This window comes from Corythoichthys intestinalis, chromosome 20 (genome assembly GCF_030265065.1).
Source record: "Corythoichthys intestinalis isolate RoL2023-P3 chromosome 20, ASM3026506v1, whole genome shotgun sequence".
Taxonomy (NCBI): Eukaryota; Metazoa; Chordata; class Actinopteri; order Syngnathiformes; family Syngnathidae; genus Corythoichthys; species Corythoichthys intestinalis.
The window spans coordinates 13,643,123-13,656,118 of NC_080414.1; the positions used below are offsets into that span (position 1 = coordinate 13,643,123).

A 12,996-nucleotide genomic window follows, 5' to 3' on the forward strand; every position below is an offset into this window, starting at 1 on the left:
AATCACATTCGTAAATGAATGGCTTCTGGTTTTTGAAATGTAAATAAACCAATCTATTGTGATAAAACAACAAAATTGCAATAACTGCATTAACCATCAAAGTGAAGTCTAACTGTAACTGTAGTCTTGAAACAAATCTGAATAAGGAAAAACATCGCAATAAAATAATGCAAACTGGTTAAATGAGAGTAGCTGAGATCTGTCATGACAGAACATCGCTTCAATGATATCTGGCGCCATCTAGCGTCGTGAATGGGGAGAGTAGCTGAGATCTGTCATGACAAAACTTCATTTCAATGATATCTGGCACCATCTCGTGTCGTGAATGGGTATAATGTCGAGACCGCGAATATAAGACGACCCCTTTTTTGTCTTTCATGACTTTTTCGCCAGTCAAATTTTCGCCATTTCCAGGAGCGAGACGTACAAAACGGCTGCCCTGAGAGGCTCCACCTGTCTCGGCCACTGTTATGGAAATGTCCCCCAGGTTGTGGTTTACTTCCAGGAAATATACAGTACACAATGCCACACCATGTTTCTATTTGTTTTTTCCCAAGATCTTAACATTCTAAGTAACGATGTTAGGCTTTCATTGTTGTTTTCTTAAGATGTATTTCAATCACAACTCAGCGACTGCTTGTAGAAGACCTCACACCTGCTCCCGTGTGATGCGTTCACGAAAAAACAGCGCTCACAAAAACGGACTCAGACAAGCTGGCAACAAAATATCCGTCCGTCCGTCCATCCATCCATCCATCCATCCATCCATCCATCATCTATCGCTTAATCCTGGGTTGGGTCGCGGGGGCAGCAGCTTTATCAGAGAAGCCCATCTTCATCCCAACCGCTTCACACTCGACTGCGAACCTTTTTAGTATGAGAACACACACTATACAGTATAAATAAACGGATGCACACAGGTCCGTGGCGTTGTGTGCGTTGCATATAAGCCTCCTTCCCAATGCTGGCAGCTAAAGCTGCTAGCCTGGGCTTTTGGCTGGTTAGTGCACTCGCCTGCCGTGCTGAACACTGTGCGGCGTGGGTACGAATCCTGACCTGGACGAGGGGGACGGATCGCGTTGTGCTGTGCAGTTCCATGCAGACCGGTTACATATTTATTTTAATGTTTATAGACACACACAAACACTGTATCGCTCTTGTGGAACCACATTTTAAAATACGTTGGGTGCTTTGGCTTTCTCGGTCAAAAAGGTTCCTGACCCTTGTTGTAGAATATCGAATAAGGGTTTCCTGACTCATGTATCGATAATTGTTGTATTTAGGGCTGCAGCTATCGGATATTTTAGTAGTTGATTAATCGATGGAGTAGGTAGTTCGAATAATCGAGTAATTCGATAAGGAATCTGAAAAATTAAAATACCTGAGCTGATCCTCAAACGGTATAATAATTTATTTATTTATTTTTTCAAATGAGGATCTATGTACCGCAAAAGAACAATTGGCTAACTTACATAGAAAAAGTCCGCTAGCTTAAATACTATAAAATGCTAGTTTTTGTTGTTGTTTTTTTTTTTACAATGCTCTTAACAAATGGTTCAGATACATATTCCCACAAAAACAGCTAAATATACCTATAAACTAAATTAAGAATGCATTAAAAAAATAATTAGCTCAAAAAACTTAGCTTACGTTGGTCTTAACAGGGAGCAGTTGGATTCAGCCATGTGAAAAGAGGCAGAACAGAGGGCAGTGTATCCACCCTCATCAATAAAACTAAATGCAAACGCTTTCAAAATAAACCATTACAACGCCACTTTAATTAAACGAATACTCGAAGCAACAAAATTTATTTCGAATATTTTTTTCTAATCGAATACTCGAGTTAATTGATTAATCGTTGCAGCACTAGTTGTATTGCCATATTGTGAGATAGTTGTTATTGTGAGCTCTATATTGCAAATTGTATCGTATGGTTAGGTACCCAGAGGTTCTCACCCCTACTTGAAAAGTCATTTTCCCGCTCACCTAAAGCGTAGTTTGGATGGGCCCCTCATCTCATCCTTCTGCGGCCAACACCTTATCCAATGCAAACACGTGCACGCCGTTGTGTTTTATTGCGAGATTGGGATAATCTCGCTCCGGGGTTTAGCCCCCTCCCATTCTCTGTTAACCCCCCTTTTTCCCCTCCCATCCCTTTTTCTTCACCCCTCGAGTGTTTTCAGTTGTTCCAGCTGTGCAGCAGAACCTTCATGTTGTTGGCATAGCTGTGAAATTAGCAAAAACACTCACAGGAAAACATGCGCAGGCATGCAGGGCCCCCCTATTTTACCCCACTTTCGCCAGCTCTATCGTCTCCATCTCTCCGACTTGCGGCGTCGCTGCGCTAGCGATAAGATAGCAGATCTCGGTGGTCGCTGATGTAATGATGATGAATGCCGCGGCGTTGCCGGGGCCCCCGACTGTAAAGGGGGGGATACGGGACCCTCGACACTGAACAGTCACCCTAATGAAATGAACACAAATACAGCAGCTCATGTGTGAAGGGGACGTGCCGCAAATTGGAGTAGACAGCGCAGGAGTTTATGGAGAAATACTGTAGAACACGGCTCCATGACTTCATCCTTTTAATGTTTAGAGTTGAGCACACTGGCTGCCATTGACGACAATGGACGTCCGATCCATTTTGACTGGGAGGGTTCATTTGCCCCTTCCAGGTTTCAAGAAAGATTTTCTCAAAAAGTACGATCGGTCGATCCATCCGTCCATCCATCTATCAATCCATCCATCCGTTGTCCATCCGTCCGCCCGCCCAGTCCGTCCGTCCGTCCGTCCGTCCGTCCGTCTGTCCGTCCGTCCGTCCATCCATCCATCCATCCATCCATCCATCCATAAGCCTAAAACCTTTATTTTGTTTCCAAAAAGAAAGTTTACACTGAACACAAAACAAGCAAGAGTTTATTTTCGCTCTCCACTTTGATGTGTTTGACTTTCAGCCGCACGTCTTTTGTGCGCCGGGGCGTATAATTTATGTTAAATTGATTTGCTTAATGTGCTTATAAAATAAGGATGTTTTTGCTGTGAATTGCAGCATTTTAAACCCGTTAAATGGCCTCGCTGGTTGCACGGAGGGATTACAACGCAAAATGAAGACCTGAAATAAACAAAACACAGAGACGCTGATGTCTGCGTCCGAAAGGTCTCGCTTTTAACTCATTTCTGCAGTTGACAGTCCTAGACGTCCAATCCATTTGAAGCAGGAGGGCTCAAGTGTTGGCAGCTGACGGAATAAAATGGCATTACAAATCAAGTTTTATTTTGGAAGATGAACGTTATGTTCATAAAAACACTTATTGATTTATTATATAAAATAAAACTCCACTTTTCGGATTGTTCGCATTTTTTACAAAATGGGATTTCTAGCCAATTTTTTCCCCCCATGACATTGCGAAAAAAAAAATCACCATTTATCTCACAATATCTATCTTGTGCGTCTACATGCATACATACATAGATATATATGGACCCCCTAAAAGGGACATTGACAGAAAAAAAATTAACTCAAGCAGTCTGTTGCGCACCAGAAACTATCTGGTAAACATTAGCATTGTATAGCATTTAAGCTAGCGGACTTTTGCTATATGCAAGTTAGCAAAATGTTTTAAACATTAGCTTTATATAGCATTTAAGCTAGCGGACTTTTGCTATGCAAGTTAGCCAAATGTTTTAAACATTAGTATTATATAGCATTTAAGCTAGCGGACTTTCGCCATGCAAGTTAGCCAATTGTTGTAAATTTAGGCATTATATAGCATTTAAGCTAGCGGACTTTTGCTATGCAAGTTAGCCAATTGTTGTAAACATTAGCATTATATAGCATTTAGGCTAGCAGACCTTTGCTATGAAAGTTAGCCAATTGTTGTAAACTTAAGCATTATATAGCATTTAAGCTAGTGGACTTTTGCTATGCAACTTAGCCAATTCTTGTAAACATAAGCATTATATAGCATTTAAGCTAGCGGACTTTTGTTACGCAAGTTAGCCAATTCTTGTAAACTTAAACATTATATATCATTTAAGCTAGCAGAGTTTTGCAATGAATGTTAGCCAATTGTTGTAAACCTAAGCATTATATAGCATTTAAGCTAGTGGACCTTTGCTATGCAAGTTAGCCATTTTTTTTTAGCTTAAATGCTATATAACGCTTATGTTTATCAGATTGCTTAAAATCATTTTATTTCTGTTGATGTCCCTTTAACTGTTTTGACTTTTTTTCCCTGGAGAATCAAAACTGAATTTTTTTAGTTTCTCTTATTAAAAAAAAAAAAAAAAAGCTTTAATATTTGTGCAGTATGTGCCATTTTTTTCCGACAAAAATAAAATGCAATGTAACTTTCGTAATAACATTTTTTCCCCCCAAACATTTACAATAAATGTTAAACTTGCGTTTTTTTTCTTGATTTTTCTTTAGAAGTAATTAGTGACTTTTAAACACAAAAATTAAAAAATATATTTTCTTGAAGAGTAACACACACTATATTCTGTTAAATTTGAAGACATTACTAATGACCGTTTTAGTATTTTTTTTTCAATTGACTTCATTCCAATGATGTAACAAGATTTTAATCACTAAATTAAGTAAAAACAAACATAAAATGCCGTTTTTAACTCTTCCACTGACGCCTCTAGACGTCCAATCCGTTTAAACGGCAAGGGCTGGCAGCGAATGAACAAGCATTCATTCGCTGGCATCCCTCGCCGTTCAAACAGATTGGACGTCTACTAGCGATAAACTCTTTTCAAACCACCCCAGAAGGATGAAAAAGCCACGCAATTTCATTTATTTAATGGCAACACATTTACCGTAAATCCCTCACTCGCTAAAAGAACAAAAGAAGCAACCTTCCACCCCTCACGCGCCCATCAAAAAGCGGCCCGCAGATAAATCCCGACGTGCTTGTTTACAAATGGTAGCTGCTTCTGTGCAATTCCAAAGGCATGCAAAGACTTGTAATCTATTATTTCAGAGCACATCTTTTATTTACTTGCTGTTTTTCTACATTCGAGGAACAGCAACACAGTGCAACGAAGGTGTAAAACCGGCGGTCCGCGGGCCAATCATAGCTTCCCGTATTAAACCGCACGTTTCGGGTCATGTGGGAGACATTAAACGGCGGGCTTGTTTAATTCTGTTTTGATTGGTCGGGGAGTAATTACGTGCGTGTTTTTCTTTTCTTTTTTCTTTGGCAATTGCTTACAGATGCTGCCTGCTGCTCTGGGTCGGGATAGATGACATGCGTGAAAAAAAAAAGTCAAACAAACAAAGCGGGCAGTGTTTGTCTGAAGTTCGCCCCCCCAAACAAAACAGCCACTTCCCCCCCTCTCGCCTGCTCTGCTTGTAATAAAGCATTTTTACAGAGTACATGGCAATTAAATGTCTCTGTTGGCTAATTAGAGAGTCTGTATGTTCGACGAGGCAAATATTTCCACGGCATCCGAGCAGCCACTTGTTTCCTGTTAACCCGTTGGCTAACGTTGGCGATGAGAGACTAAATCATTGGTTAAAAATAAACTATGTAAACATTAAATGCAGTTAAATGACAATAATAAATCGAGCAATAGATGTCTAATGCATTTGTTTTAAAAGTGCTGGCAGCATTCATTTGCTCTTAACATAATTTGAGACGTAAATAGAGGCTATTTCAGGAGTAAGTTAATTCAGGCAGCCGCGTAAAGCTACTCAATGAGTAATGTAAGGCTACCTTAGGTGTAACTACACAATTCAAGAAGTAACTTAGCACAGTTTCAGAAACTGACTCACTGAGGACTACTGAAGGAGTAATGTAAGGCTTCTTCAGGAGAAAGTTAATTCAAGCAGTCACGTGAATCTATTTAATGAATAATGGAAGGCTATTTAAGGGGTAACTTAAGACAATTCAAGAAGTAACTTATGGCTGTTTAGGGAGTAATTCGACAAAATTTCAGAAGTAACTCAAAGCTACTTAAAGAGTGATGTAAGGCTACTTCAGGTCTATCTTTGCGCAATGCAAGGAGTAACTTAAAGATAGTTAACACAATTTCAGAAGTACCTGAAGGCTGCTCAAGGAGTAATGTAAGGTTACTTCAGGAGTAAGTTAATTCAAGCATGTAAGGCTATTTAATGAATAATATAAGGCTATCTTAGGGGTAACTTAAGACAATTCAAGAAGTAATTCAAGACTGTTTAAGGAGTAATTTTTAGAAGTAACAAAAGGCTACTTAAGGAGTTATGTAAGGCCACTACGGGAGTAATTTGTTATAATTCAAGAAGTAACTAAAGACTGCTCTAGGAGTAATGTAAGGGTATTTCAAGAGTAAGTTAAGCAGTCACGTAATGTAATGTTAGAGGTAACTTAAGACAATTCAAGAAGTAACCTAAGGCTGTTAAATGAGTAATTTAACAAAAATTTCAGAAGTAAAAGAGGGCTACTTAAGGAGATATGTAAGGCAACTTGAGGAGTAGTATAGTTCAAAAAGAAACTTAAAGCTACTTGGTAAAGAAATAAGGCCACATAAGGAGTAACTTAACACAATTCAAGAAGTAATTTAAGGCTCGTTAAGGAGTTATGTAAGGCTACTTCAGGTGTACACAATTAAAGGAGTAACATAAAGTTACTTAACACAATTTCAGAAGTAACTGAAGGCTGCTCAAGGAGTAATGTAAGGCTACTTCAGGAGTAAGGTAATTCAAGCAGTCATGTAACGCTATTTAATGAGTAATGTAAAGCAACCTTAGGGGTAACTTAAGACAATTCAAGAAGTAACTTAAAGCTGTTTAAGGAGTAGCCTAACAAAATTTCAAAAGTAACTGAAGGCTACATTAGGAGATATGTGAGGCCACTTCAGGAGTAGTTTAAGATACTACAAGAAGAAGGCTAAAGCTACTTAAACACTATAAGGCCACATAAACAGTAACTGTTCAAGAGGTAAGTTAAGGCTACTTAAGGAGTATCTTAACACAGTTTCAGAAGTAATTTAAGGCTAATTTAGTTGTAATATAAGGCTATTTCAGGTGTAGCTTTAAGATAATTCACCCATTTTTGTAAGGTTATTGTACTTAATGACTAATGCAGGGCTATCTAAGGAATAACTTTACACAATTCAAGAAGTAAGTTAAGGCTACTTAGTGAGCATATTCGCACAGTTCACAACAATTTAAGGGTACTTTACGAGTAGATAGCAGATAATTCAAGCAGTAACTTAAAGATACTTAAATAAAGTAAAGGTACCTTGGAAGTATCCCGGAAGTAACTTCAGGCTGCTTCAGGAGTAAAATGAGGCTACTTTATTATTATCTTAATATAATTTAACCAATTTAAGACTACTTCAGGAGTAGTGTACGGTCTCAAAGGAATAACGAGACATTTCAGTAAAAGTAACTTAAAACTACTCGAGGAGTAACAACACAATTTGTAAAGTAATTTAAGGCTACTCATGGAGTATTGTAAGGCTACTTCAAGAGCAACTTAAGACAATAAAGCTGTAACTTAAGGATATTTAAGAGTAGAAGAAGACTAGCTAACTTTGTGAAACGTATGCAGTAGGTTTAGGCTACTTAAGGAGTATCTTAACACATATGTTGCTCCAAAGGATTGGACGTGTGTCACTGTCAAAGGCAGCCAATGAGTTAAAGTGCTAACAATCATAGCAGCGCCCGGCCAAGACGGTTTTGCAATTGCAGACGGCCTCCGAGGTGCCAAACTGCCAGGCGGCATGCCGCACCGCTCTTTTCTAAACCCACAGACGGCATTAACTTCAACCACCTTTTATTCTTTGAAAGAAAAATTGCCCGGCACCATGATATTCCCAACAGGGCCTTCAAACAATCCTTGTTTTTCCAGGACTGTATTTTTTCATACGCTCTCCGGTATATACCCTTAAGGTTTCTTCTCGCTGCCTAACACGAGCATGACTATCTGCACTCGCTTTGACTTTTTTTTTGTCAGATCCCAAATCTCATCTTGTTGTGTTTGTGCCTTGTTTTTTTTCTTGGCAGGAAGTCAGAAGTTTAGGGTGACATACTTTGAAAGAACTTGAGATTTTCAGATAGCCGTAAAGTAATAAAGCTGCGACGGAGTTGAAATGGCTTCAAGTTCTAAACTTACCTAACCTTTTTCTTCCTTCCTTCTCTTCAGTTATCCCGTCTCGATGCGGCCCTGAGGAATGAGCATTCGCCATGGAAACCCAGTCCCAGGCCAGTTCCGCAGCTGAGAAGAAGAAGAGGGTGGAGACCATCGTGGCGACCAAGGGCTCGTCGGCGCGCAATGACATCAGCGAGAAGGCGGTGGCCTCCAGCACCACGTCCAATGGTACGACGGGTTCTCTTGCGCCGATTCCAATTTTTTTTTCATACTGTTTACAAGGGGTGTAACGGTACACAAAAATCTCGGTTCGGTACGTCCCTCGGTTTTGAGGTCACGTTTCGGTTCATTTTCGGTACAGTAAGAAAACGAAATGCAAAATATAAATGTGCTAGTTGTTTATTACACACATTTGTGCTTTCAACAATAGGAACATTAGCCTATACAAAGCTAGAATTCTGCTCGAAAAGTAGCGGGTATTTAAAGATAATCCAACAACAATTTGCCTTTCAGACCCCGCGTATTGGTCAGCTTTCTTTCTGAAAGAAAGAAGAAAAAAGAAGTCCTGTGCTAAAGAGAAAAGCAATCCAGATGACAAAGATTTTAACATGTATTTTACAAATGAAATGCCTCAATGAATCATCTTTTTTTCTTATGAACGGTTTTCAAAAGCTTTATTGGTGGATAGAGATGTCCCGATCGATCGGGATGCCGATCGATGTCCGATCACGTCATTTTCAAAGTATCTGAATCGGCAAAAAAATATCGGACATGCCTTTTTTTAATATATATATATATATTTTAATTAAGTCGCTTTCTAATTGTATTTAATGTTACAGACATAATATGTTACACTCATCCAGAGTCTTTAGTTTAGGCTTAAGGTAGGGTTATCAAATTTATCCCGTTAATGGCGGTAATTAATTAAAAAAAAAAAATTATCTCGTTAAAATATTTAACGCAATTAACGCATGCGCTGCACGACCCACTCACGCAGTGTCGCGTTCAATCTATAAAGACGCCGTTTTATCTTTAGATAGCGCTAAAAGGCAGCGTATAATGAGTAGAGAGAATTTTGACAGCCTTTGGAGCCATTTTTTATGTGGCTAAAGCCTTACAATACCTCTCTCAGCAATTAAAAATTACGTGGGAGGTAATGTGGGGAAAAAAAGGTAGTAGCTGATCATTTTCATAACACCCTATGTTCTTTCTCAACGCGGAGAAGATATATCAATTGGTGCCCCTACGCACAGTAATTGTTGCACTTCCCATCATGCATTTGGGCAGAAGTTAAATGGCTGCAGTATCATTTACTGAAAGCTCAACAAATACACAAGATGGCAATATTTAGTCACAATATACAAAGTCACATTTATCCTTTAAGAATCACAAGTCTTTCTATCCGTGGATCCCTTTCACAGAAAGAATGTTAATAATGTAAATGCCATCTTGAGGATTTATTGTCATAATAAACAAATACAGTACTTATGTACTGTATGTTGAATGTATATATTCGTCCGAGTTTTATTCATTTTTTTCTTAATGCATTGCCAAAATGTATATGATCGGGAAAAAATATCGGGAATGATTGGAATTGAATTGGGAGCAAAAAAAAAGCAATCAGCTCGGGAAATATCGGGATCGGCAGATACTCAAACTAAAACGATCGGGATCGGATCGAGAGCAAAAAAACATGATCGGAACAACCCTATTGGTGGATTTTCTCAAGTTAAAGCGGCACACAGAAATTAATAAATTTAATTGTGTAAGCAGGATCTGTGTATTATTATTATTTAATTACTGGTGTTTAGTTAATTTCAATTTATTTTATTTAAATGGGCTATTATTTATTTTATTATGTGTTTATAGTTTACAAATGTGATGTAGTATTCATTTATATTGTATATTTTAAGTTGTATAACTTTAGTTCCTATGTGAATATTAGTTCCTACTTGTTTTGTTTTGGTAGGAGGGTTTTGTATTGAACACGGCGCTGTGTTGGTTATTATCATAGCAGAGAAGACAGCAGTAAATCAACAAAGACAAGTCAGTTGTGCACCGATCTACCACTCAAGAGATCTGATGGACTCATAAAGTGGGTTACGATTGCATATTAGTTTGAAAATCGACCGGATCCACTGTATTTTTACACGAGTGGCTTCCGGTCTGCCCGATCCTAGCTACCGGTAGTAGTATTGATGCAGGAGGGTCGCGTCTCGCGTCAAATAATAAACTCTGCCGTTCTTTTCGCGTGCTTCGCGTTGAGCCGCTTCTGGGACACGTCTCACACGCGGCCGCACTGCGACTGGTATGCATTGACTGGTTGACTTTAACGCCCGCGTTTCACCGCGTTCTCGCGGCGGCCACGTTGTCGCGCCGTTGACGTTTCTGGGTTATACTGTCGTACCGTGTTGGTCCTCATTATAGTATAGAGGACACAGTAAATATAATCTACACAAAGAAACTGTAACCCGTTCGACTCATAGCCTCGAAAAGTAAGGGTTACATTACGTCAGAAACTCATTCGGTACGCCTCAGTTCCGAACCGAGCACCACGTACCGAAACGGTTCAATACAAATACATGTACTGTTACACCCTTGGTAACTGCAGGACGGCGGCAACACTGCTGGGTGAGGAGGTATGGCAAGAACTTGGACTAACACGACTGGAGACAGAATGGCGGACAAGACTTCGGCGTCTTAAAGTTGAAATCGCGTAAATCGGGTACATCGTAACCTGGTCACCAGTATAACAGATGGCCTCAAATTTTGACCTGTTTAAAAACATGCTGTCAAGAAATTTGAACAGGAATTTACTAAATTTATAGCTTGCTAGTTTATATGAATCAGTGTTGAATTCAGAGGAAAAAAATGCTTGATTGTCTGATTCCGAAGTGTTCGGTGAATGCACGGGTTCGGTACTTTTAGCAAGGTTAAGAACCACTGCACTAGATCCTATTCTGTCCCTGATAATAACTTCAGAGTCTGGAAATGGACCTTGCAGTGCTTTTGGTGCAGTGACATGGCTAAAATTCAGAACAGGTGAATTTGACTCTTTCTAATCTGGCTAATCTTGCTTGTACCCCCTGCTGTTTTCCGAGCAGTCATTATGTCAGCAGGAAAAATGCGCAATCATGGAGCTAAATGATATCCCTGCTTTTTCCACATTTCCCCCTCTTAATTAATAAAACTGCGCCGGCCATCTGGCAATAACTTTTCCCAGGATACTCGAGGATATTCGGTATTACTTCACCCACTTCCTGTGATAACTCCCATATGCAGGGACGAAGTCGCCACTTTGTATTTCTCCTGGACGTCTGATTACCCCGTTTGACAGACGTCTCCTGCGGGGCCGTCCACCCCCAAAACCTCGAAACCGGCCCGCAATCCTCTCGCTCCTAATGAGCGCAGCTGCAGCTTAAACACAGGCGGCGGTGATCTCAACTCTGGTTTTGTTACGTCTTTAGACTTTCCCGCTCGGTCGGATCGAAAAGCGGACGACGACAGACGTGCGAGCCGTTCATAAGGGCATAAGTTAAAGGCATCGCTACGTAAACAAGTTTCGCCGGCGTTATATATGGCGTGACTCACCACGAAGCATGGGAAAAAGGGGGTAAAGCAAACAGTCACATGTTTAAATACAGCTTTTGGGAGTTGCTCAGGAATGATATCATCGCGGTTAGAAAAACAAGCGGCGGGTCAGCGACATCTGCACTTAAATGTGATGAGTGATTAACTTATGCGGCCATAACTTGTCTTTCTTGGACACCAAAATTAAATGAAAAAAACGGTAAACCGTTGATGTTCTACTGCTGCCATTAACGGCACGAGACGTTACAATCCGTTTCAACTGGGATCAGTCTGATCACAGGTACTCCAATGGTAAAGGTAAACAGTAAGGGTGTAACGGTACATGTATTTGTATTGAACCGTTTCGGTACGTGGTGCTCGGTTCGGAACGGAGGCGTACCGAACGAGTTTCTGACGTAATTAGGGCTGTCAAAATTATCGCGTTAACGAGCGGTAATTAATATTTTTTAATTAATCCCGTTAAAATATTTGACGCAATTAACGCACAAATGCCCCGCTCAAACAGATTAAAATGACTGCACAGTGAAAGGTGTACTTGTTGTGTTTTTGGGAGTTTTGCCGCCCTCTGCTGGCGCTTGGGTGCGACTGATTTTATAGGCTTCAGCACCCATGAGCATTGTGTAAGTAATTATTGACATCAACAATTGCGGGCTACTAGTTGATTTTTTGGTTGAAAATTTTACAAATTTTATTAAAACGAAAACATGAAGAGGGGTTTTAATATAAAATTTCTACAACTTGGACTAACATTTATCTTTCAAGAACTACAAGTCTTTCTATCCATGGATCGCTTTAACAATGTTAATAATGGTAATGCCATCTTGTTGATTTATTGTTATAATAAAGAAATACAGTATTTATGTACTGTATGTTGAATGTATATATCCATCTTGTGTCTTATCTTTCCATTCCAACAATAATTTACAGAAAAATATGGCATATCTTATAGATGGTTTGAATTGCGATTAATTTTTAAGCTGTAATTAACTCGATTAAAAATTTTAATCGTTTGACACCCCTAGACGTAATGTAACCCTTACTTTTCGAGGCTGTGAGTCGATCGGGTTACAATTTCTTTGTGTAGATTATTATTTACTCCGTCTTCTCTACTATAATGAGGACCAACATGGTACGACAATACAACCCAGAAACGTCAACGGCGCGACAACGTGGCTGCCGCGAGAACGCGATGAAACACGGGCGTTAAAGTCAATCAGCCAATGCACAGCAGTCGCAATGCGGCCGCGTGTTAGACGCGTCCTCGAAGCTGCTCAACACGGCGCACACAAAAAGAACGGCAGAGTTTATTATTTGACGCGAGACGCGA

At 39.8% G+C, this 12,996-nt stretch overlaps 1 protein-coding gene across 2 annotated transcripts in view; it reads left to right on the top strand.

Annotated features, from left to right (window-relative positions):
* The window catches only part of gli3 (GLI family zinc finger 3), a 237,183-nt gene that overhangs the window by 38,831 nt on the left and 185,356 nt on the right, over positions 1-12,996 (top strand). For both annotated transcript variants that reach the window (XM_057825060.1, XM_057825062.1), the window contains exon 2: positions 8,133-8,306. In XM_057825060.1, the coding sequence (XP_057681043.1) occupies positions 8,174-8,306 (133 nt within the window). In that variant the 5' untranslated portion in view covers positions 8,133-8,173. The remainder of the gene's footprint in view (positions 1-8,132; positions 8,307-12,996) is intronic.